The following is a 25697-nucleotide window of genomic DNA, read 5'->3' as shown; positions in this document are numbered from 1 at the left end:
CTAAAGGAAAAAGCCACATCATGATCAACCCCACAAACGTGTCTATCTTAAACTATATAGAAACCCAAATGTCAAAATAAACCACTTAAATGTGTTGATCTGGTACTTTGAATTGTGTTGAGATTAAACACGTTGATGGTAGGAATTGGGAAAAGATCTTTGGTCATGGTTGATGAGGACAAAGAAATCTTTTTCCATTCTCAAGAATGTTAGATCTTTTCTGATATTTTGATTGGGAGATGCTAGAGAGCCCAAATTTTTTGGGCATTTTAATGCCCAGCTGATGTGGAATCACTAAAAGACAAGGTTTTTTCAAAGTTTGACTATGGTGGGGACCGCTTTTATTTCTAAATGAGGAAATATGTCACCCTCTAAGTACCAATTTCTAAGTCACTCTATCATTTCCCATTTTGATTTGGTATTAAGAGAGATGATTGTACTGCTTGAGTTAGTTAAAAAATAAAATATTCATGACCAAGTATTTCATTGACTGAACATGAGAGTGTTATATTTCATGATTAACTTCCTATATAGTTGTAATTTCAAGTTTCTTAGTTAGCTAATAAAGTTATAAGTTTTAACAAAAAAATAACTTCATATACATAGTTCATCTTTGTAGGAACTTGTTTCTTTAGTTAATTATCAACTATTAAGTGAGCTATTCTTTTGAATTGATTTAGGATTACAAGAGAAAATTTGCACCAATAGGAATGGGAGATATTGGAGAAAACTGAAAGAGTTGTTCATTTTTGCCTAGATAGAAAGAGAATATCAAAGTTTTTGGGTGTGGTTATTTTAGTTATAAACCCCAAGTCTTTTTTTGTTGCAAACTGTCCTCGTCTATGTTCTCGTCTATTTGATCTTTAACTTTGTCACAAATTTTGTTATTTTTATTCGTGATATAACACAGTTAAAAAAAAGTAGATCTCTTATATAATGGAACATTTTATTTATGTTTGTTTATGTTAGTAGAAAATTGTAAATGTTAGCAAAAATAATAATTATGTTTATTTACAATGAAAATTGCATATTACCTTTTGGGTTGATCAAGTCGGAGACTCTAATTGCATGAGGTTATATGAAGAAATGATAGCCAACTTCGTCACATTGCATATTTTAGAAGATAGACACTTTTTATATAGCTTCAACAAACAACCGATTTTATCAAGGTTCAGTATCAAGCTTCAGCAAATAACCGATTTCATCAAGCTTCAATAGATTTCTGGTTCAACATTTTTAATGAAACTTCAACATCCTTTAGGGATCATGGAAACAGTTTGATTTGCTTCAACCAATCGATTTTCAATTTGGGTTTTCATTTGCATCAACCAATGGATTTTTAATTTGGATATAGGTTTTTCATGATTTGCGTTTTCAATTTGAGATTAGAGAGAGATAATAGATTCAATGATGGAGTTAGAAAGAATGTGAGAAAGTAGAAAGAGTTACGGCAGAAAATTAATAGGGTATGAGAAATCAATTTTACCATCTAAAAGGTGGTAAAAATTTTGGGAACATTTTCACACTTTTTTTTTTCTTTTGGGGACATTTTTTTCTTACTATATTTTTACACGTATCAAACGGACCCTTAGCCTATTATCTTCATCAAAGGATGTGAGTATATGTTAAAATTTTCCATGATAAAACCGTCCATTTTCGTTAACCATATCATCTTCATTAGTATTCCGATCATTTTTGTAGCATACAAAATTATTTCTTTAGCACGAATAAATTTCATATTGGGCATAAACTTGTATAAGCATAGTTAGTTCTGAAACTAGCATTTTAAGCCTAGCCTATTGCATGAACAAAACAAACTAGAAACCAACTTAAAGATTGAAAAAGCAACAAATTATACGTTAGTAACCACATATTTTGTAGCCTGCAGAGGACAATTCAGATAGATAGGTTTTCAAGTCTGAAATTTCACATCAACCATAGGAACATACGCAAACTCTGAAATCCATAAATCTTTGAGCCCTAATATTTTTGTCCTGAAATGTCCTTCAGCTTAAGGAATAGATAGATGTTTAAGCTCCAATATGTTCAAAAATATTCTTCAAATCCTAATCTTTGGAAAATGTTTAACTACCAACCCTCCTTAATATTAAAACATGGCAATCAACTACCAACCCTCCTTAATCTAAATATGTTATTTAATAAACATTTTAGACATACAAAAAGTACCCACAAGATTATCTGAATGGGGAAGGGCTAAAAACATAATTACAAGTTAGATGCATAAAGTGAACTAAAGAAGTGAATTATTGGGTAGGTTGAAGGCGGGATAGAAATGTCTCCCAAGTTAAGCCTTTCTCAATGTACTCTATGTTTGATGGATCAAAGGGTCCTTTGATGATGTCAATGGATGTGATTATCGCCTTGGAAGGAACAACACTTCTTGATGGATCTGCATTTGTTGTGTAGCTCAAGCTAGATGAAAACCCCTGCAAAATTCATGTCTTCACACCGTTAGAATCCATAGATTACCAACAAAAAACTTAGGCGATGTGTTTCTTCTTTTCCTTGCCTAAATTTGGCATGCCTAACTCAGATAGACCCAAACCATTTGTTCAAATGAGTTAGACATCACGAATCAGACAAAAATAAATGTTCAAAAATCTGACTCGAGACAATTTAAACGTCAAGCCAAATTTCAAATTGAACCAAAAGAAAATACTACCTTGTTACATATTTTATTCTCTCTCACTTCCTTCCTTTCTTTCTCTCTCTTAGATGAAGTACATACCTTAAAGATTAAAAGTTGTTCTTCTTGGCCATCTACAATTGCTTTCACTAGAAGGGCCTCACTTCTTGCAGCTTCACTATAGGATTCTAACAAAGCGATATCCGGATTGTACCCGTCATTGTTTTCTTCTTCGCCTTCATCTTCATATCTCACTCTCCGTCTCGCAAAACACTGATTTCCTCTCCCCTTTGTGATTGGTTTATTATTTGAAACTTTAATTGTGAAAGAAGTGTCATTTTTTGTTGTACTACAAGAAGAACAAGTAGTACTTTTCTTGCTTGAGAAGATTTTTAAAGAGTAAAGTAGGAGTGGGTTTGCTAAATCTCCATGAAACTTCAACATATGTAAAAGTAGAAATGTTAGGAGATACTAGTCAATTTGATAAGGTTCTTTCAAGTTGAATTGAGATAAGAAAGAAAAAAGAAGGAAGAAAAATAAAAAGATAAGGTCACTACAATTTGCTTCATATGTTTTGGATAACAACAATAATGAAAACCTTTTAGTTATGCCAAAGGGTCATTTTTTTTATGAGAGGCCAAAGGGTCATTGTCTACCTAAAATTACTATTGAGAAAATCAAACTCTTTTTACAAGTTTGCACTCTTAGCCTTTCAATACCTAATGATTTAATTGACAAACAACTTCAGAACACATTTAACTCAAGGTTGCTACACCCGACACTTATTTGGGTATCGAACTCTACCCTTTTCCTACAACAACTCTTTTGAGTGACATTAAATTTATTTTTATTTTTTTTAGATGAAATGAGTGACATTTAATTACTAATACTTACTCGTAAATGAGGTGAAGTCAAGGTCAACCACACTTCCTCAATGAGAGTCTAACATTGACCAGCTAAAATTGGATTTGATGAATTTAATTAGGGTTATCTCTCAAATGACCCCCAACTTTATGATCAGCTTCCTGCCTAGCCACTTAGATTAGCAAAAATACCCATATGGCTCCTTTTTTGAGTTTTCGTTATAACACCGTTAACCAGTCAACATTTCTCTCTCCTCTATCTCATAGCCTCTCTCTGCCACCTCATCTTCTAGCCAACTCATCATCTTTTCCGGCGAAGGTCGCCGGTCGACCAATTTTCCGATCGGCGACCTTCAAACCTAAAAAAGAAAAAAAAATTATTTTTTTCTTCTTCTTCTTCCTCTCTCTCTCTCTCTATATAAACGGGTGAGAAGAAAGGGGAAGAGGGAGAGTGAGAAGAGAGGGGAAGAGAGAGAGTGAGAAGAGAGGGGAAGAGAGGGGAAGAGAGAGAGTGAGAAGAGAGGGGAAGAGTGAGAAAGAAGAAGAGGAAGAGAGAGAAAATAGGAGAGAGAGAGAGAGGAAGAATAAGAGAGAGAAAACAGGAGATAGAGGAAGAAGAAAAAAAAATTTAGGTTTGAAAGTCGCCGACCGGAAAATTGGTCGGCCGGCGACCTTTGCCGGAAAAGATGATGAGTTGGCTAGAAGATGAAGTGGCAGAGAGAGGCTATGAGATAGAGGAGAGAGAAATGTTGACTGGTTAACGGTGTTATAACGGAAACTCTAAAAAGGAGTCATATGAGTATTTTTGCTAATTTAGGAGGCTAGGCAGGAAGCTGGTCACAAAGTTGAGAGTCATTTGGAAAATAACCCATTTAATTACTAAAAGTGTAACATGAAAATTGATTTTTTGCCCAAGAGAAGAGTTGAAATCCTGAGCGTGCCATCAGTATCTTTTCATCTTTTTTTTTTGATGAAGGAAATTACCATTAAAACCAAGCGTCTATTACATACCAACTAGAAATCCGAAAAAAAAGAGACAACATCACTCCAAAGTTTCTTACACCCGTGAGCACTCCCCCATTTGGCTAACACATCTGCATAATTATTACCATTCCTAGACACATGAGAGAATATAATTCCTGAAAAATTATCCTTGATGTCTTTGATCTGTCGGATGATACTTTGAGATTGCCATTGAATACATCCTTCCTCACCATTGAGAGCTTGGATTATTGCTTTAGTATCACTTTCTAAATGCACATAAGATAGTTGCATTTGCATCGCGCTAAGTAGTCCATATAATACCGCTAAACTTTTACATTCTTCAGCATTTTGCCCTCGTACACTATCTGCTACCGCCATTATAAAGTTGGCTTCTGCATCTCGCATAATGTAACCGATTCCTGCCTGTTCATGTAAATTAACAAAAGAGGCATCTACATTGATTTTAATATAAGGTGTCGATGGAGGTCTCCATGTTTGAATAACCGTTTGTTCTTGACCCTTCGTGGTAGTGTTATTCTCAGTTCTGAGAGGAGTAGTAGTGGTGTTGTTTATCCTTTCTATCATTTGCATTGGATTTTGTTTATTCGTCGTAAAGCAGTTTTCACATCTGGCTTTCCACAGAAACCAAAGAATTTTAGCATACAGATTAATAGTTTCTTCCTCAAGGGATTTCCATTGGTGTATCCATTGAATAGTGGTAATTATGTGATCAGTTCTAACTTGGTAATGAAACCAAATTGCTTTCGCAAACGGGCAATGCAACATAACATGATCTATGGTCTCCTCATCATTACAGTTCACACAGGAGTAATTATTACCGATGAATTTGCCAATCCTTGATTTTACTGGTAAGCTATTCGTACAGCATTTCCAAAGAAATAGTTTGATCCTAGGAATAGTATTCATATTCCATATGAAAAACCAATCCATCTGGTCATGAGTATTATAGAGTGTATTGGTGCGTAAAAAATTGTACATGGATTTAAGAGAGAAGTTACCTGATTTTGTCAATGTCCAGATAGCTTTATCCTCATCATTAGGATTAAGGTTGATGCTAAGTATCGCCCTGCAAATCTCATTAGTAAAGTACATATTTATTTCATTTAAATTCCACGTACCGTTCGTGATAAGTTGAGAAACCCGATCATAGTTACAACCTCTATCATTCTGAATAGGTGGAGGATGATTAGGTATCCAGTAGTCAGTCCAAATATTGATTAGTTCTCCTTTGTTAATGTTCCAAAAAATCAGACTCTCACTTTGATTATAGTATTTCGATATAGATTTCCACGGCCAAGAATAATGATTCTTGGGTGGCTTAGGTTTATGAGAATTATGAAAATACTTCCCTTTAAGCACTTGGACCCAAATAACTTTCGGGTTGCTGATAATACGCCAGTTCAGTTTGTGAAGGAAAGCTTGATTGTCGAGTTGAGGAAGACGAAGCCCGAGACCTCCATATCACTAAAATGAGTTACACCAAATTAGAAAGGATTTATAACTTATGAACCCCACAAGTTAAGGTAGACAACCTCAATGCTTTTAGTTTCTTCAAACCTATTATGAAGAAAATGAGGGAGGGAGGTATTACAAATTACTTGAAGAGTATAGGGATATTTCATAAATTTCAGGAGAAAGGAAGTTTTAATGGGATTTTCTTACCTGTCTAGCTCTACTCTGTTGTCTAACTCATCCTTTCCCAATTCAATTATATTAACTACTTTTAACGTTGGTCAATAACACCCACAAACTCTCTTAACATTTCATCCGTTAGCTATTTATTGGTCAAGGCCACTAGTGGTCTGGTACAGAGCTCAAAGAATTATCTTTTTACTATTTCAATAACTTATATTCTTAGGGATCCAAACACAATTACAAAGGTATCCAACTAAAATGAAGAAAGGACCATAAGGAAAATCCTAAAGTTCCTTCCCATTCAACAGGAAACTGATGGGGGGATGCCGAGTGCCGACCGATTCTTTCTTCTTTCCTCCTCTCATTTGTTCGCCTCTTTCTCTCTTTTCCTCTTTTGTTTTTCCTCATTCTCTCTCTTTCCTCTTTCCTCTTCCCTCTCTCTTTTCTCAACTCCTTCCCCACTTCCTTGGTCTTCTGCTTATTGCTTGGACTCAAAAACAAACGAGAGATGCTAGAATCACAAAAGATTTTGACAAAAAAAAGTTCCCAGCTGATGTGACGGTTGTGATTTTCGTCTCTCAATGCCCTAGATTTTGTCAAAGTTTGAAACCACACCCGACACATCAGCTGGGAACCTTTTTTTGTCAAAATCTTTTGTAACTTTATCATTTCTCAAAACAAACAAGGTCAGTCGTGGTTAAAACTTTTCTTTGGATCTTAGAATCATAAGGAGGGTTTGTAGAAGTCGGGGCGACACCTTAAAGTGTTGTGTTGCCAAATGACACATGAAGGTGGAAGCACGCCTAGATCTCTCAACTTAAGTCTTGACTTGAATTGAGGTATGGAGTGGAGAAATCCACTATACAAATACGGTCAATCCGAACTTCAAGCAAAGTCTGAACAAAGCTAAATGTCATGGAAGGTTTAAACACGCAGAAAACAAACTTTCTATATACGATACGCCAATCGTCAAAGGATCTTTCAAATCCGGAAGATACGCAATCATGAAAGTTACCCCTTTAACGACCATCAATGTGTGGCTCCCTCTAAGTTAGTGTTTTATTATTACATCATCTCAGTCGATCGATTTAGTCTTAGCGAAACCTATATAAACATCAGGCTCGCCTTAATTATGGCATCCAAGGTTCAACCTCTAAACTCAGACTTTGAATTCAATTCTTTATCTACAAAACACCTTACTAACTTAAACGTCGGAAAGGTTTCCGAGTTTTTTTGTAAGTTTTTTCCCTTCAAATTATAGGAAAAAGCTTATTATCTGTTTGTTCATTTTATTATTATTTGAGTGATATCCTAAAACGTTTATTATATGGTTTTTTCCCTCCCCCGACCACCACGGCACCACCACAACTTTTGAGCACCATTCACGACCTCCGCCACCACCAATTTCCTCTCTCTCCCCCATCCTCTTCTTTGATCTCTTATCCCTCTCTCATCCTTTTCCTCTCCTTTCTCTCTTTCTCCGTGTTCCGAGAAAGAGAAAGAGAGGGAGAGAGACTAGATGAAACAACCCCTTCTTCTAATTTTAGTTTATATGAAAAAACATAAAGACTTTGATAAATTAGTTTGTTGGTTTGTTTTTTACTCGTAACCTTCATCTTCAACCTTTTATCTCTGACCACCACGGCTTCCTAACACTAGCACCACCACCACCACCACCACTTCTTTCATCTCCTATATCTTTCCCATCACTTATCTCTTCTTCTGCTCTCTTTCTGTTCCGGCAAATGAAAGCCTTCATCCGAAAGGAAGGAGAAAGAGGAAGGGAGAGGGAGAAAGAAATGATGATGGTGTTAGTCGAAAATGGTGGTGGTGGTTGACGATAAATAATATCAACTCATTGTCAATGTAACGGTGGTCGAGAATGGAAGAAGGGAGATGGTAGTGGTGGTTGGAAGTGGGAGATGAAGATCACATGCAAAAAGCAAATAAGTCAGGTTTTTATACTTTTTTTTTTGTTGAGAATGATTTTTATACTTGAACAACGTCACTCTCTTAATCAAATTTAGTTAACCAAAATCTTTATTTTCACAGAATATTTTCGATGCCTAAGTGGAGACCAGAATTCGCAAAACAAAAATGATTTGGGGACTCCCTAACCATACTCCCCCTTGCATGGGAGGGTGTTTTGATCTTTTCAGTCTGACAAAAATTGTGAAAGACCAAAATGGCCTTTCCCGTGTGAGAGAGAGTACACTTGGGAGTAGGGTTTAGGGAGTCCCCCTATCACCTTTGTTCTCAATAAAAAGAAAAGAAAAGACCAGAAAAAACTCTACCTATACAAGTGGCCTTTGTCAAACAAGAGGGTTAGTTGACCGTTTACTTCCCGCCAATATATGGCAAGACTTTGATAACTCTCGTTAAATAAAGGTCAACAATTTGCTGTCTCCTACAACCCTATCTCTTCGTTTATTTAATTCATCGTCAATTTATCTATTTTAGTCTTTCTCTCTCTTCACTTCTCTTTCTCTCTCTACTTTTCTTTACTTCTCCTAGCTATCTATCCAAGTTTTGCCCTACCCGACCAAAAGCAAGAAGAGCTCAAATCGATTGAAGAATCTCCAACTTCAAACTAAAATCAAAAGTTAACGGAACTACTTCACTGATTTTGTTTCCAGATCGGACTTATTGATCGGTAAAATTTTGAATAAAAATCAGAGGAAGAAGCATCAAAGAGGATTTTCGCCTGATTTTTGCTTCTAGTTGCCTAGTTCGTCGAGGTGGTTCTGGTAAGTTCTTCCGGTGCTTGAATAAAGTTGATGTGGATTTTGAAAGTTGGATAATAGAAATAGATTATAGAAAAGTTAGTCATGGCGGAAGATCTGATGATTTGGTATATTTTAGAGAGAGAAAGTGGATACCTTGAAGGTTTGGAGGAAGTATAGAATTCGTTCGTTAGTTTGTTATTTTTGTGGTTTTTAGATGATGGAAACTGTACAGAAATATCAAGCATCTAGTTTGAGCACAACTGCTAGTAATTATGGTCCAAGTAAGGCTGATGGTGCTGTATCTGATCAGTTTCCTATTGGGATGAGAGTTCTTGTTGTTGATGATGATACAACTTGCTTGAGGATTTTGGAGCAGATGCTCCGGAAATGCATGTATCTTGGTGAGTACTTCTTTTTTCAGCTTTTCTTGTTCTACTTGAATTGAATAGAGTTCATTAAATGATATCTTTTGACTTCCTAAATTGACTTATAGTGGACTGGTGATTTGATTGAAAGTTTGTTCATATAATTACGTAGTTCTTGATTAATCAGCTAATTATTGATCTTTTAAATGAAAAGTCAATTAATTAAGGCGTTACTATCATGATTAAAGTGTCAAATAGCAATGACGGGAACATCGTAACTTAGGCATAGACTGCCTTTCTATTAACGTCGTTATTGACGATCCTATTTCATTAAGCCTATGGTGGAGATTGTTAAATTACCTCTGGAAAGTGTGGTGTAGGTCGAATAGTATGAATTTGCTGAAGTACTACCAGAGTACCAGTTCTTTTTCATTCAGTTAGTTTAGTATCTTCTCTTTTTGTGCCCTAACGAGTATAACGGGATCCACAAAGAGTCATCTTTCAATCTCTAAAATCCCAGGTCTTTTTATTTCTGAAAGCGTGATGTAGGTCGAACAATACGAATATGGGGAAGTTGCTTTGTGTAAGGAAAGTACATTAAGCAACTCGCTTTTATCAGAACTTAACCATTAACAATTTTTATTTGATTGCAGTTACAACTTGTTGCCAGGCAACTGTTGCTCTGAATCTCCTTCGGGAAAGAAAAGGTTCTTTCGATGTGGTAATAAGTGACGTTCATATGCCTGATATGGATGGATTTAAACTCCTTGAACTGGTTGGGCTAGAAATGGACCTTCCTGTTATCAGTGAGTAGTATTCTACTAGTGAAGTTTTTCATAAAAATAACTGAAGCTTTTCATTTTTACCTTGTATTAAAAATTAACTTGAATTTCTCTTCTGCAGTGATGTCAGCTGATGGGCGAACAAGTGCTGTGATGCAAGGAATCAAACATGGGGCTTGTGACTATTTGATTAAGCCTGTACGTTTGGAAGAGCTGAAGAATATATGGCAGCATGTCATAAGAAAAAAATGGAGTGGAAGCAGAGAACCCGAACAATCAGGTAGTGTAGAAGATTATGATCGCTGTAAACAAGGAGGAGATGATGCAGACAATGCTTCCTCTGCTAACGAAGGAACAGATGGTAGTTGGAGAGTTCAGAAGAAGAGGAAGGATACAAAAGATGAAGATGATGATGGTGAATTGGATAACGATGATCCTTCTGCAGCCAAGAAGCCACGGGTAGTCTGGTCAGTAGAGCTTCATCAGCAATTTGTCAGTGCCGTGCACCAACTCGGAATTGACAGTATGAACTTTGACGAATAACACTTGCATTTTTCTTTCAAATTTGTTCACAGTTTTCCAAGCTAAGTAGTTGGATCCCTATTAACTTTTGAGTAACTCAAACTAGACAGTAGGCCGAGGCCAAGCCAAGTTCGTTGCTTATCCCTTCATTTTCTTTCTACTTTTCCCCCATTTGATAAAATTTTTGATAGAGAAAGAGAGGAATAAATGAGACTACGAGTGTAGACATGATGGTCGTGTCTTTCCTCAAGTGCTACCTCTCCGGTCGAATTGGGATGGAGTCCCAAGAACCTGTAGTTAGTGCAATTTAAAAAGGCATTGCTTTTGATTGTATCACAATTTCGAACTGTACCTGCATTTTTTTTAGTTATGTGCTAATTTTACATAATCTCGACTATTTCTTTATTCCATGCTGATGGATTATAATTTTTTTCATGCAGAGGCTGTCCCTAAGAGGATTCTTGAGTTGATGAATGTTCCAGGTCTAACCAGAGAAAATGTTGCAAGCCATTTGCAGGTTTGACTGTATATTTGTATTAAATCAAGAATCTGGTTTCATATGCTCATGATGTAGTGCATATATTTCAAGTGAACCAAATGAACTTCTTTCTTGTTTGTTTTTGTAGGATATTATGATCTTTAGTTTACCTTGAATTCAGACAACGATATAAATACACCGTTTTACTCCTCATGTTAGCAACTAAAAGAACCAAAATTTCCTAATAAGCATGTCAGCATGCCCATCTCTTTTAAACTTGTGTAAGTTGAGAACTCTAAAACGTGAAGATATAACTGCTGTAGATGGAGCTTGCAAGCTAGGAAGCACCGGCATGCAGAAAGTGAATTTTTTTTAAGTGTCAGTACTGTTAAGTTGTATGCCGACGTAAACCGTACTCTTCGTTAGTATTAACTTCAGTCCATCTTGTCATTGCATCTGTTCATGTACGCCAACTGGGGTTTATATAAGGACTGGTATTTTCTAATGAGAAATCTATTTATCGTGTAGATCATCTTTGGAAAAGATCAGCCTATTCTAAAACTTTTTAATCTGTTAACCTCCATCACCATTAAGAGACAATGCACAATCAGATTAGTTTATCTGTCACTATTTCACTAGTCTTATAGTAGGACGACTTTTAGAATGGTCTATATAACGAGTAGAACATCTCAACCGATCAGTCAATAAATCTATTTCAAGTTGGTCTGCATGAGTTTCTACCGTCAAATGGTGGACTAAAGTTAAAAATGAACAAGTAACAAACCGAACTAAAGTTTAAGGTTAAACCGCATAGAAAGTACCTCAAGTGTGTCCCATGGTGTTGTCACTAGATGCCATGTGAAATACACTTGTGCCGGTTCTGGATTGTCGGTTATGTGTGTGTAGCAGGTACCAGTATTAGGCATGGAATAGCCGCCTCACTGCTTCCTAGGTTGTGACATGAGATCTATAGTCGCACAAAATTATGGCCTAGGATAGAGTTAAAGGCGGAATAGGGTTTGTGATACTAATCTATGTATTTATTTGACGTTATTAAACTACAACCCAGTACCAATTGTCTTTTCATTAGTTTTACTTCTCAACCTGTGAAATCTGGACTCATTACGAAATTTTAAGGTAGATAAGAAATGCCATGTTCGTGCAAGACCTCTCTAAATCTGGTTGTTGTGATTTGGCTGTTTAAGTAGTAATTACAGGGATAAAGTTAGAAATTTATCTTACAGTTGTTTTGGGGGTTCTTCTTTATTCTCACTTAATTTTTTGTGTTTTGTTTGAATTTGCAGAAATTCAGATTATATTTGAAGAGGTTAAGTGGAGTAGCTCACCAACAGGTTGGGATTCCACCTCCATTCTATGGTTCTGTAGATTCAAATCCTAAACTTGGTTCACTAGGGAGACTTGATGTTCAAGCCTTGGCTGCTTCTGGTCAAATTCCGCCACAGACATTGGCTGCTTTGCAAGCTGAGGTTTTAGGTCGACCAACAGGTACTCTTACCTTCCCATCAATGGACAAGCCAATTTTATTTCAGGCATCAATACAGGGGCCGAAAAGCATTCCTTCTGAACGTGCTGTTACATTTGGTCAGCCTGTTGTGAAGTGTCAATCAAATATATCAAAACAGTTTCCTCCATCTCACATCTCTATTGAGGATATTCAATCAGGGTTTGGAACGTGGCCATCAAATAATCTCGGTACATTGAGTTCCTTTGGCAGTGCCGGAAGTTCGAATGTTCAGAACAATAACTTGTTGATGCAGATGTTGCAACAACAGCAACAGCAACAATCTATTCTATCAGAATCAAGCAATGCAATTAACGTGCAGCCTTCGTGCATGGTAGTACCCTCTCAATCTCCAACAAGTAATGCATTAAATAGTTCTGCTCCCCTCAATCAGACTTCCACGTTTAGCAGCAGCCCTGTTATCGACTACAGTTTGCTATCATCTCAATCAAATTCTATTCCTGTGGGTATTGGGAAAGTAACTACGAACAATGTTCTTAATGGTTACTCCGTTTCGGGTTCACTTTCTTCTCAAGTACCATCTTTCTCTGTAATTCAGGCAGACAGTAGTAGAAGTTGGCAAGTTCATAACTCAAATATTAGTTACGGTGCAACCAAGTTGCCAGGACTGGTTCCAAATACATATGAGGTCCAGGGTTCTTACAGCCTCAACGCAGGTGATTCGTCATCCGATCAGAGAAAACATAACAGTAATGGATATGTTGGTAAAGGGACCGCATTTCCTACCAGGTTTGCAGTGGATGATTTCGAGTCATTGTTGGACAATATGGGCTATGCAAAAACATCTGTGGACACCAGCGGAGAGAGAGTGAAGCAAGAAAGCAACCTAGACTTTACCGAGGATGCTGAATTAGGCATCCCAGTTCTCCAACAATATTCACCTAATGATCTCATGAGTGTCCTCTCTAAATAGGTAATGAATCTCTCTCAAGTCTTATGTTATCTTGTTTCTTGGTACACAGTAACTCACTCTGCACTTTATTTACATGCTTGTTTTACTTACTTTATTAAATTTTGTGGTCATCTAACTAAAAACGAATTGGTGATGAGTACAGAGAAGCTAGACATTATATTTTTGGTTACCAGGTCACCCCTTTACTATGTGGGACTATTCTCACACGGCGTCTCACAAGTAACGTTCGTTGAGCCTAACACGTGTTTTTTTGTTCTCCTCGGCTGACGGGGAACAAGTGTGTTTTGAAACCTATCACGTGTAGGCCTAGCTCTGATACCATATTAAGTGTGTGGTCATCCAACTCAAAACCAATCGACAATGAGCGGGGAGGACCTAGACATTATATTCTTAGTTCAAAGATCACTGATCACCCTTCTCCCGTGTGGGACTATTCTCACATACTTATCACTAGATTGGGAATGTAGTTCTTCTACCTTGCCTGAATCTGTCCATGTTGTTTGGTTCAGTCTTGCACCCTCTATAGCCCTTTCCATTGTTTCATCGAGAAACAGATAATGCACAATTTGTCAATCATAGGTTTCTTCATTATTTTGTTCGGACAATGTTATATAGCTGAAAAAGAGATGAATGATGATGATATATATTTCCCAAGTTATAGGGGCTTGTTTCATATTCTCCACATTGTGTGGACATGTGCTTCGGGCTTGGATGACGATGATTTAAGGGTTTTATCAGGTGGCTCTATGTATATCCAAAATTGCAGATCATTTATTACGTCCGCATCTTCTTACAAGCTTACAAGCAAAATTTTATACTTGGTAGGAATAAAAAAAAAAACCATTGTGTCCTGAGCTTCCTCCCAAACTCAACCTAGCTCGTGATCCAAGAATCTTCATGACTGTTACCATCCCTTTGAGATCAAACGTTTAATTGCGAACTGCATTAGCATCTTGGGTTCGTCCGAACATACCCTTAGGACCCAATTGGTAGTTCATATGTATATCTATTTCTACTCGATAGCATTCTTTGTTATGGTATTAACCTAAAATTCTTATGTGCAGTGAGCTTTTTATCATATGATCTGTGAGATGGGCTCTCTTCTAAGAACACTAAAGAATGACGATCAGGTGTTTCGATTGAAAGTATGTGTGTATTTGCTATAGAGTCTATTGGATCTGTTCTGTTTGCAGGAAATTCCTGCCCTTGCCACTTAAAAAGATGCTCAGAGGTAAAGTGGTTTAGTTTACCTGCATTAAACTGAAGTTGTAAACAGATAAGAGTAAAATCTTGTATTATAGTTTTTATTTTGATTTTGGATCAACTTTATACAGTCCCGAATTGTTGTAAACTATTTTTAATTAGTCAGATAGGAAAATAAGTTTGTATGATTGGAAGAACATAGGCAACTTGCCAGTATGATTGAAACAAAGCTATCGAACCAGATATCCATTCAATTTTTGAAGAATCAATTCAATTAGGAGGTAACCTTGTGCTCAACTAATAATGTCCTTATTCTGCTTAGTGTTGTTTGTTGGTTTTATAATGTTTACCTATGTAAAAAAAAAAAATTCGGAACAGAGATGAATGAAATTAGGTTGTAACCTTGTGCTGTGATTCGTGTTGATGATTTTAATCTACTAAACAACGAATCACGGAAAGTCACATAGGATGTATGTCTAGAGTTTGTCTAGTTTTTCTTGCTCCCTTTTGTTCCCCAAACGCCCACCACCCTTAATATCATTGGCCCTCTTCTCTTCTCACCAACACCACAACTTCGGCACAACCACCAACTTTCGCACCATCAACAACTCTTGACTGCCACCACTGATCAATCTTCTTCCCTTTTTCTCTTTTCCCTCCCCTCTCTCAATCCGGCGAGGAGGGGGTGGGCGTGGGGTGGGGTGGGGGGGGGGGGGGGGGGGGGGGGATTCGAAAGGTCGCCAACCGCTACTGTGGTCCAAAAGAGAAGGAATATATCAGATATTTCCACCCAAACATTCTTGTTTTTTCGGAAGGTATTTTTGTTTTCTCAGACTATGGTATTCTTTATTTCCTTCCATTTTGTCCGAGAAGCCCCCAAGTGGCTAAGTCAACTAGGGGACCCTTGTCTCTGGAACTACTCCACCTTCTGTTGAGGTTTTTGACCGAATTTCCCGACTGGAAGTGTTCTATTAGTAAGCTCCTCCATTTGAATTAGTCTTTAGTGTGGTTCTTCCATATCGATCCTCCTTGGGTTCTATTCTTGCTCTGTCAAGATTTCTCCAGAAATGAGGTCATTCGGTGGGGAGCTATCCCGAGAGCGCCATTTGTGGAGCTCGCGCCTATCAAGATCTAACAGTGGAGTTCAGCTATAATAGTGGTGGTTGGGGTATTGAGAGGGAGGTTTGGTGCCATCTCCTCTTTTTTTTTTTGTTAAGGGTGGTGCCATCTCCTCCAGGTTGTAAGCCCTAAACATATACCCAACATTAATTCATAACAATTCAACCACAAAATGTTAGGAACAACTGTTGTTTCCCTGGTTCTCTTTTAAGAGAATAGTTCTTAATTTTTCTGTTTTTAACAAAAACAGAGTACACCCACTTTTGTTTGTCTTTCTATCTGATAAATCAGAGAAAGAGATATCTACTAACAATTAAGATAACAACAGTGATTATAAAAAGAAAAATCAAATGTAAAATATCCGAGTTGAGGATACCTCTGTCCTTAAGACAATTTACACCCTGTATATCAGTACCAACAGTAATGGTGTATGTCTCCCAGGATAAAACGGTTTACCTATCAAAGTAAAGATGGTACCTCTTAGTTACGATAGTCTGACGAACTTTGTAAGTAATATGAACTTCTGAACAACGATCCTTAAACTCTAATGCTTGAAAATGAATGCTCAGAAATGCAAAAAACTAACGATTTGTTTGCTATATTCTCATGGTATTCATAGGGGTATTGATACCACTTCGTATGGGTGCCTATAGATGAATGGATACTTCCCAACAGTCATATTTGACTGTTGGTTTTCGGGTGCCATGTTGACCGTCAGATCTTAATGGATCTATTAAGATCTCGCGCATTGAACGTCCACCGTTAGATCATCAACAGTTTTATTTTAAGAGCGCCAAATATCCTGATCGTCAGATCATATCTATGATCGTAAAATCAAGGCTCCAATCGCTCCTCGCGAAGTGCAAAGTGCGTGCGGACGCCTCTAAAGCGCCCTAAACGCCCACGCCGCGCATGATGCGTGGTGCAAACCACGCCAAGCATCCCATCATCCCAACCAGTCTATTATTAGTAACATAAGGAAAAGTCTATATAAGGAAGTAGAACTTTCCTTATTTTTCCAATACGATACTAATGATAAAACTACACGTCGTAGTTATCACTATATCTTTCCAAAGTAAATAAATGATAACTCATTCATATGAAATCGGATTCTGACAAACTTTATGTCTAAATTCAAGAGCTCGACGAGACGAATCCAATGATCCATCCTGATCTTGATTTGGACAATGTTTGGTTGCTCAAATTGACAAAAAACAGATCCGGTTTCTACAACAACAAGATCATATGATAACCAAATGCATTCACAAAGGAAAGAAGTTGAGTAGTTTTTAGTCATAAGAATAGTTGGGTTTATTTTTGTACTTTGGTTTCAATTATAATGAAGAAACCCCCACTTTGGCAATAACAGCAACATTTTAGTCATTTAGATGGGTGGGTAAATGGGGGAGTTTGACATCTTTAACAGCTAGAAGTTTAGCTTTACCACCGTACTCCTCCGGCAATGTTTCTTCCCCTATCTCCTCCAAAAAACTCTCTCTCTCCTCTTCACTTCTCACTATCACTATCTGCACAATTTCATGCCAATACAAATTTAGGGTTCCATAAATGAGCCTTCCCAAATGTTGGGCTAGAAATGAATTCATGTATAAGATTTGAAGGACCCACCTTTTCTAATGTTGCTTTCTCCAAGAAGTAAGAAACCATTTTCCACACCTTAACAAAGAACCATGGCATACTTAACAAGTAACACCTCCCCAGTCTCTCTGGATAGTAAGACTGCATTGTTTTTCAAAAAAAAAAATTGAAATTTGTAGTCAGTCTCAATTTCCTGTACTAAATCAATATCCAAAATATGCAGTTTAAAGAAGAAAAAGAACATGGAAATTTGGAAAATAACCATATCTTAATAACGCTTAGTGGTGCTACTTAAGAGCTATCATAATAGAAACAAGTTGTTTAGTTAGTCGACGTGAATTTGACTAATTAAAGTTTAATGTTTGTAGTTATGTTTATAACTACTAATACATTTCATTTCTCAAGTTCATGTAAACTAACAAGAAACTTGTTTATATAGTAGCATTTGAGTAAATTGTGTAATTGGGATGGGAATATCTGTGAAAATTGACCCCCAAAATGAGTTGAGGTTAAATGTGTATGTTCTATTCTACTAAACAATGGGCTTAAAAACGATTATCCTAATAGATATAAATAGGGCGGACGGTTTCTTTAAGCATTATTATCAAAAGCTATAATATTTGTCCAGCTAACTCGTCTGTTAGGCCTCAGTATTTTTTACTAATAGATTGTTTGTTTTCAAATTAGTACTATTACAAATTGTAACCCTAATTTTGGAGTCAAACAGTCTATTAATCAAAATATGAAAGTCAAACAAAAGAGTTAGTTGAATACCACGCCAAACAAATAAACATGTGTTAACCACTAATTACCAAATGCGATAATTAATATTTGGTTAACTCTATTGTTTAACTTCCAATTAACACATCCACAAACTATAAGACTATCTTGGCAGTCAAATAATCTATTGGTCAAATATGAAGGTCAAATGAACAAGTTGGTCAATTAGCATAATCGTTTGCTACTCGCTAATTACAAAATATCATATTTGGCTAACTCGTTTGTTTGATCTTCATATTTTGACCAATAGACTGTTTGACCTTCAAACTAACTTTTTGTTACTAACTATAACTCTAATTTAAAAATCAAACTATCTATTAATCAAAACATGAAGGTCGAACAAGCGAGTCAGTCAAATACTGTGGCCCACTCGGGGATAAACATGTGTAGATCACTAGTTACAAAATGTCCTAATATATGACTAACTCGTTGTTTAACTTCAATATTTTATCTAGTAGATTATTTGGCTTGCAAATTACCATGTTGTTTGCTATAAGCCTAAATTTGAGAGTCAAACAACCTACTAAGCAAAATATACAAGTAAAAAAAACGAGTTGATAAAATATTGTAGGCTCTTTGGAAGCTAACTCTTTGATGTACTACTAATTCAACGCGATTTACCTAAACTTGTAAATTTATCATAGACCATACCTTGTAGATCGATTACACACATATGTTGTATATATAGCCAACCTCCTTCATGTTCCTAAAAAGGAAGGGTTAAAGAATACTTACTTGCAAAAATTGGAAGCCAGTGATTAGAGCACGAGGATCCACATTCTTATAACTAATATTTGCCAAATCCAAAATGGCAATAATCTTCTCATTTCCAATTTCTCTTCCTTCTTTAAATGAACTAATGATCAATATCAAAATAAATTGGAATTTCATCATAGATATCTTATAATTAAGTGAGCCATCAGATATTTAAGTGAAAATAAAGTTAATCATGTTTACCTAGCAATCCCTTTGTCCAGCAGATGAACCACGTATTCTGAAAATTTTAAGGAGATCGATTGTCAAAGAAGGTTTCAATTGGAGTATCCCTAGTGGGAAACTCAATCTCTAAAACTTAGAGGATCGAATAGAAGTTTGGTGCTTTTGTTAAAAATTGATCTTCAATGATTTCTTTTTGTTGACATTGTAGATTAATTAGTTTATGCAATTTCTATTTTATGGAATACCTGTATTCCAAGTTATACAGGAAGTTTAGTTCAACTGAACCTATAATTTAGTTGATGTATTCTATAGGATTCTTTCTCTTGATTATTTTCATACAATAAATTATAACATACAGTTTTTTATTGATACTTTCTCTTTATTTTGCTTACTCCCTTTGATCTCTTTTCTTCTTGGTTCTTCTTCGATTGGTTTACTTGGTTTTTGTTTCAGCACGTCGCGTTTACGTCATATGTTTATACATTTTACCCTCTATGATCTTCTGGGTAGCTTGTATCATAAATTTTAAAAAGAAAAGGCCCCGTCTCTGGGACATCCAAAACTTTTGGGTGGAAATTTTTGGATGTCCCAAAACTTCACCACCTCTTTTTGTTTCACACCTGAAAATTTCAACTCAGATCTTCTTCCTCTCCCCCACCACCATCTCCGACCAACACTACCATTGTTCTCTTTCTGTCTATCTCTGATTTTTTTTCTCATTCTCTGTCTCGAGAACTTCATACCCTCGATTGAGGGTTCTGCGGGCGGTGAGCCACGAGATGTAGAGAGTACTTCTCATGGCTGGCCGACCACAGGATGTAGAGAATACTTCTCGTTGTCGGTCGACCACAAAACCCTTATCGAGGTCCTCATCGAAGTCCCATTCGTCTCAGACAAATGGAGTACCCTTCGCCCGTTAAACTATATATGCGAGTTTGGTCCAGGACCTATTAAACCCCGGATCGGGTGGGGCACTGGGTTGGTTCGTCCGTAAATTCTAGAGAGGAACAATTTTAAAACTTCAAATAATTGAAACTCGTCTGAAACATCTCATCCAAAGTGAGGGGAAAACACAGAAACATGAATACTTCATAAGTGCATAAATCATCAGACTCGTTATGAATGCTTATAAGAGTCCAAAAAAACATTTGAGATGGGAGTTGGTCTGACATCCTTTGCCTGCCCTCAACCTGCACTCACTGCTGATCGGGCCAGAGTGCCAGACTAATCTTTCGGGCTCAAAATCAAACCCTGTCTGGCCCAACCTGGGACCAAAACATAACTCGGACAGGCTTGGTCCATCTACCAGCCACATGGTCGGCCTATACATATTAGAGGCCCAAAGCCAAATCAATAATAGAGGCCCCTTTATGTATAAGCAAAAAAAAAAATGAACATAAAATACTTAATGTTGTTTTAGAGAGGGCTAGAACCTCTAACCTCTGCCACATAAACCACATTCTTGACCACTAAGCTGTAAGATAAATCTTATCAAAATTCGAGTTATGGTTTTATGTATTGCAACCGCACCACCCTATAAAACTCCAAAGAATAAGTCTTCAAGCACGTTGGGGCCAAAGCCGAGCCTTTAACTGCTTTAGACCTGGGCCACCCAAGTTCCAATAAGAACAACCGCGCTATGAAATGGTTATGGAAGTAGTTTTTTTTTGTTGTTGAACGGCTATGGAACTAGTTGAGATGCAATAAATAAGAAAGACTAGTTTCAAAAAAAAAAGACTAATGTGAAAGGGACAACCACCTAAAAAAAGAACCATAAGCAAAGACCTTTGATGTTTGACAATTAGAAAATACTCCATCTAATAATTTTCAAACAGTTGTGTGAGTCTTTTTTTTTTTTGTTGAAACAGTTGTGTGAGTCTTAATCACCTCCAAACTAGGAAATTTTGACACGCCCTCTGCTAATCTTCTATATTTTGTGAAAAATTTATGTGGCCACAATAAATAACTCACTCCTTAAACACAAAGGGCTCGTAGGTCCTACAATCTACGCATGCTTAAGAGAAAACGACTATTGAGATCATTTTCTGTATTTTACAAATTTTGTTAGAAATATTCACAACCCCACAAATAAAATAATTATGAATTTTTGGGTGTATGGCCCAAAAAATAGGTCCTAATAGGACTTTTAGTCCTCTCTAATCCCATAAAGGGTATAAAAACCAAAATAATATTACAAATAGATATCTGGTCCATTTGGTTCAATCTAGAGAGAAAACACAAATTCTGAGAATAACTATTAAATATTAATACTTACACTAACCTTTCTTAAATATAAAAACAGTTATAAGATCAAAATCACCAAATATATTTTCCATTTTTATCTCCCTGTTTCTCTCTCCAATCACGTTTTTATATTAAGAAATCGTGATCTTCTCATAATCAGTAAGTTTTCTAACCAAAACCTTATTGTCTCTGCACTCTCTCTCTCTCTCTCTCTCTCTCTCTCTCTCTCTCTCTCTCTCTCTCTCTCTCTCTCTCTCTCTCTCTCTCTCTCTCTCTTCATCTGATTCGAAAGTAAATCCTCCATTAAATCAGACACCTTGATTCATATTCTTTTGATTTGCTGAAATCAAATCACCATTGTTAATCAGGTAAAACATTAATCAAGTTATTAGTTTTTGTGATTTTGTTTTATTTTATGATAATTGATTATCTCTCTACACCTTAATCTACTGAAAATCTTCCATTAAAGCAAAGAAATTTGTGTTTAATATTCATTAGAGATATTCAAAAACAGTTTCTTAATATTGTTAAACAGGTTAACAATCATCTTCTTAAATGATTCTGTTTCAAATGAATATGAAATTCTTGTCTTTCTCTCTCTAAAAATTTATTGAATGATATATATTTTAATGAGACAATCCTTCATGACTGATTCTTACAAATTCAGTATCGAATTTCTCTCTGTATCATCTAATCAAATCTTCATCATTATTCAGGATTTTCTCTCTCTAAGATTCATAACCGATTTTATTATGTTAATGTTAAATCCGTCTTTACTGAAGATAATGCGATTAAGAAGTGTTTGTATCTATGTATTTTGTTACTTTTTAGTAGTTTTAGGTTACAGATTTTTAGATCATTTCTTCAAATCTTCATCAAGGTTTCCGTACAATTTTTGATGCAGAGAAGATCTCGTAAGATTTGTTATAACTGAATGCAAACGATATATAATTTAACATAAATTACGGATCGTTTACAATAAATTACATATCATTTTTTATCCAGAGTAGATCTAGTACGATTTGGTTGTAACAGAATGTAAACGATATATAATTTACACGACATTACATGATGTTTACTGAACATAACACATACATAACGCAAACGTCTTTTGTACGATGTTTTTATAACAGAATGTAAAATATATGTATTTTGTTACAAATTATACATACTTTATAAATAATATCAAAAACATCTTATAAATCTGCATAAATTAAATATAATTTATTCAACATTACGCGTACTTTTTTCACAAAACAGTTGCCGTTTATAGTACAATAAATGTTCCAAAAATTATATGTAATTTATTGCACATTATACATATTTTTTTCACATAACAGTGACCTTGTGATTCGAACTAACGTTATGTTTGTCTCCTAACACATTATGAAGTTTAACAAACAGTATGCATAATTTATTCCATTATACATGTCGTTTCTAGTAAATTGTTTGTTTTATTAACAAATGTATATGTTTTCTTTTTGCAGTTTTGTTGTTACTTATGGAATTTGCTACTGAAGTTGGTCATTTATTTCCTGGTGGTGCAAAATCATTTGGATATGCTCTTAGACAATATAGTGTAAACGATTTTTTGATAACAGAATGTAAACGATGTGTAATGTAAAAGAAATTATGTGTTATGTAATAGAAATTATGTGTAATTTACTGAACAAGACCCAAATACATTTGATAAATTACGTTGTATACTTGACTAATGATGGTTTATTCGTCATAAATAATACATAATTTACGTATTTGTTTCATAATTTGTATTCGACTTGTATTTACGTATGAGTAAAAACGCAAACAAATGATGCTTTAATGTTCCCAGAAAAATATACTATTTCCAAAACTGAAAGTTAAGTGAGAGAAAGTGATATATATATGTTTTGTATATTAACCCCCAAATCACGCTAAATTGATCCTAGATTGATTCAGATAATAGGAAAGAGAAAATTTGATTTCCAAATCTGTTTAGAGGAGAGAGAAATTATGATTTGTTTCTATCTTTTTTTTTCTAATAAATCTCCATATTTTTGGCTAATAAATCTCCATATTAAATCTGTAAAGAAGAGAGAGAAAATTGATTTGGGAAAGTTTAGATTTTGTTTCTAAACAGATTATAGAAGAGAGAGAAATTTTCGTGAGAATCTAACCGTTTTTTCCTAAATTTATCCTAAAATCAAGGTACATTAAACCGTTTGAAATTTTTGTGCGGCCCCACACATTAAAATCCCGTGAAAAACGACTAGGACATGGAAGGAATTATGTAATATATATTAAGGGTTTTTAGTCCCAAGAGCAAAAGGACTAAAAATCCATTTTTGGGGAAGATTTGACCCTAAACCCTTTTTGAACATTATTTTGGGCCATATACCCACGGACCCAATAATTATATAATTGTTGTAAACTAGTTGTGAGATGTTTTAAGTTTTATAAACGTCCCTTGAAAGTCAAAATTACTCTTAGCCCGCTTCTCTGTTCGTGACCCACCGATTGGTGTTGGACCCGTCTGTGTTGGACTTAAACAACACATATTCAAACACTCAGTCGAACACAAGTGCTCTTGGACCGTCTGGCTTGTAGGCCTCGGACTGCTCAGTCCGAGACCACAGATAGTGCTAAGAGTTTTTTTTATTTAGAAACAACAAATCAATAATGTTTTTAGATTTCCCCATATTAAGGAGTGAGGTCCCTATACCAACTACAGTATGTGTGTGTGTTAGAAAAAATAAAGAATTTTGAAAAATAAAAACAAAGGGGAGAAATTCTTCACATACTCTTGAATTGGAGATGATCATCTGATGGGAAATGTTTATTGGCTAAAAAGATCATAATAGGATGTTGCCCAATTTCAGAGAGACCTTGCAAACAAACCTTTCCAGTTTCTAACTCATCTTCAACTTCACTATCTGGTATAAACCCCAATGGAACAAATTCATCTCTCCATTTCTTCCACTGATCAAACATTTTTGCTGCCTTTTCTACATCCATTGATCTTGCTATCAAGAACCTCATTATAGTTTCATCACTATAATCCTGCTTGCCACCCATAAAACCCTTAGTTAAAAATAACCCATCCTAGAAAAATGGAAAAATAATCAGTAGAATTGAGATTTTTACAAAAGTGGAATATTACCTGAGTTGAAATTCCTTGATTTTCTACTGATTTCCTCATCTGGGTAACTATGATTTCATGATTTTTCTCCATTTGGAAATGAGAAATGATTGACTGGAAAAGTAGAGAGAGAAACAGAGATGAATAAGGATTGGGGGTGATAGAATGTGGGAGTAGTAAACAGGGAAAGGAAGGTCTTAAACAGACAGAGAGAGATAGATGGAGACTTCTTATTGACTTAAATAATTGTTGGTCCCCCATCGTCTGATGAAATCTCCACATTCACAAGTATAATCATCATCAATTATTATTATTATTATAATAAAAATATTCAATCGTGCTAAATCAAACTCTTTATTTAATTCTCTATTTAACTACATTCTATTATTTGGATGTTAATTACTCTTTCTTTTTTTCTTTTCACAAAGATATATGTGTCAATTACTAGAATAAATTGAAGATTTTCAAATCAATTGTGATATAAAGGAGACAAAGTAAGAGTTTTTTTTTTATGAGAAAGACAAAGCAAGAGTTAGTCTAGGTTTATCATTATTTATGGTGGCATGAAGTGATCTAGGCTGAAATTATTATAAGAAATGTAGAATGAAAACAAAGAAATAGTCGTTTCAATCTTAAAATTTATGATAGAATGTGAATGATATTTGCGGTGAGAAACACATGAAGTAGAAGAAAAAAAAGTTACATCCAAAATTAACTCTACTTATGCAAACAACAGTTTGCTTAGTTAGTTTTTCATCTACTCGGAAAATTAAAAAATTAGTGATTTCGTTCGAGTGAGAAGGTATCATTTATTGACATATGTCAGTAGAGTGTCAACATGGATGTACCCAATCTAAAACCAACCTAACTCAAGTCCAAGTTCCTACCCACTTAGAGTAACTCCAGCCCCAGCCGGGCGGAGCGGAGGCTGGAGCCTCCCCTTCAGTCCCCTCTAACATTAGGGCGACTGAAGGGAGTCCCCAACGGTCACTTGAAGACTGTCGATCCTAGCCGTTGGAGCAAATCCAACGGCTGGAAATGAGTCCAATCTATTTCTTTCTCTCATTCTTGCAAATTTTCTTCTCTCCATTTCATTTCTATCTCTCTTTCTTTCAATTTTTTTGATCTTTTCATTTGTTCACCCATGGATCCATTAGACGTCAACGAATTCGAGAACCAAAGTTATATGGAAATGTTGTCCCCTAATTCTACTTACCCG

The 25697-nt window shown here is 35.7% G+C and overlaps 3 protein-coding genes across 3 annotated transcripts; 1 reads left to right on the top strand and 2 right to left on the bottom strand.

Moving 5' to 3' along the window:
• Positions 1–2138: 2138 nt before the first annotated feature.
• On the bottom strand, positions 2139–3195 carry LOC147563699 (uncharacterized). Its single transcript, XM_086639817.1, has 2 exons — positions 2750–3195; positions 2139–2447 (listed from the first exon to the last, which is right to left on the bottom strand). Exons 1-2 carry the CDS (start codon positions 3089–3091, stop codon positions 2265–2267), a joined length of 525 nt encoding a protein of 174 aa, XP_086495943.1. The 5' UTR covers positions 3092–3195; the 3' UTR covers positions 2139–2264.
• Positions 3196–8418: 5223 nt separating this feature from the next.
• Positions 8419–14936, top strand: LOC147563698 (two-component response regulator ORR21-like). Its single transcript, XM_086639806.1, has 6 exons — positions 8419–9277; positions 9895–10047; positions 10145–10546; positions 10986–11062; positions 12328–13479; positions 14544–14936. The coding sequence occupies exons 1-5, from the start codon at positions 9091–9093 to the stop codon at positions 13477–13479; spliced, it is 1971 nt and encodes a 656-aa protein (XP_086495932.1). The 5' UTR covers positions 8419–9090; the 3' UTR covers positions 14544–14936.
• A 2109-nt stretch (positions 14937–17045) lies between these two features.
• On the bottom strand, positions 17046–24712 carry LOC147563697 (SEC14 cytosolic factor-like). Its single transcript, XM_086639782.1, has 6 exons — positions 24500–24712; positions 24141–24399; positions 19135–19171; positions 18913–19033; positions 17428–17538; positions 17046–17327 (listed from the first exon to the last, which is right to left on the bottom strand). The coding sequence occupies exons 1-6, from the start codon at positions 24569–24571 to the stop codon at positions 17178–17180; spliced, it is 750 nt and encodes a 249-aa protein (XP_086495908.1). The 5' UTR covers positions 24572–24712; the 3' UTR covers positions 17046–17177.
• Between the last annotated feature and the right edge of the window lie 985 nt (positions 24713–25697).

Source organism: Eschscholzia californica, unplaced genomic scaffold (assembly GCF_041429995.1).
Source record: "Eschscholzia californica isolate CP2 unplaced genomic scaffold, dmEscCali1.0.p SCAF_1, whole genome shotgun sequence".
Lineage (NCBI taxonomy): Eukaryota > Viridiplantae > Streptophyta > Magnoliopsida > Ranunculales > Papaveraceae > Eschscholzia > Eschscholzia californica.
Note: the sequence above shows the minus strand (reverse complement) of the source record. Positions and strands in the feature narration are given on the sequence as shown.

Bases quoted from the DNA above. Each gene is read 5' to 3' on its own strand.
- LOC147563698 (XM_086639806.1), top strand. From the start codon at position 9,091: ATGATGGAAACTGTACAGAAATATCAAGCATCTAGTTTGAGCACAACT. The intron at 9,278-9,894 runs GTGAGTACTTCT...ATTTGATTGCAG, and splicing joins CCGGAAATGCATGTATCTTG to TTACAACTTGTTGCCAGGCA. The intron at 10,048-10,144 runs GTGAGTAGTATT...TCTCTTCTGCAG, and splicing joins AATGGACCTTCCTGTTATCA to TGATGTCAGCTGATGGGCGA.
- LOC147563697 (XM_086639782.1), bottom strand. From the start codon at position 24,571: ATGGAGAAAAATCATGAAATCATAGTTACCCAGATGAGGAAATCAGTA. The intron at 19,172-24,140 runs GTATGTGAAGAA...TAAAATTTTCAG, and splicing joins TGATCATCTCCAATTCAAGA to AATACGTGGTTCATCTGCTG. The intron at 17,539-18,912 runs GTAAGTATTCTT...AAAACAATGCAG, and splicing joins CTGGCTTCCAATTTTTGCAA to TCTTACTATCCAGAGAGACT.
- LOC147563699 (XM_086639817.1), bottom strand. From the start codon at position 3,091: ATGTTGAAGTTTCATGGAGATTTAGCAAACCCACTCCTACTTTACTCT. The intron at 2,448-2,749 runs GTATGTACTTCA...TGAATTTTGCAG, and splicing joins AACAACTTTTAATCTTTAAG to GGGTTTTCATCTAGCTTGAG.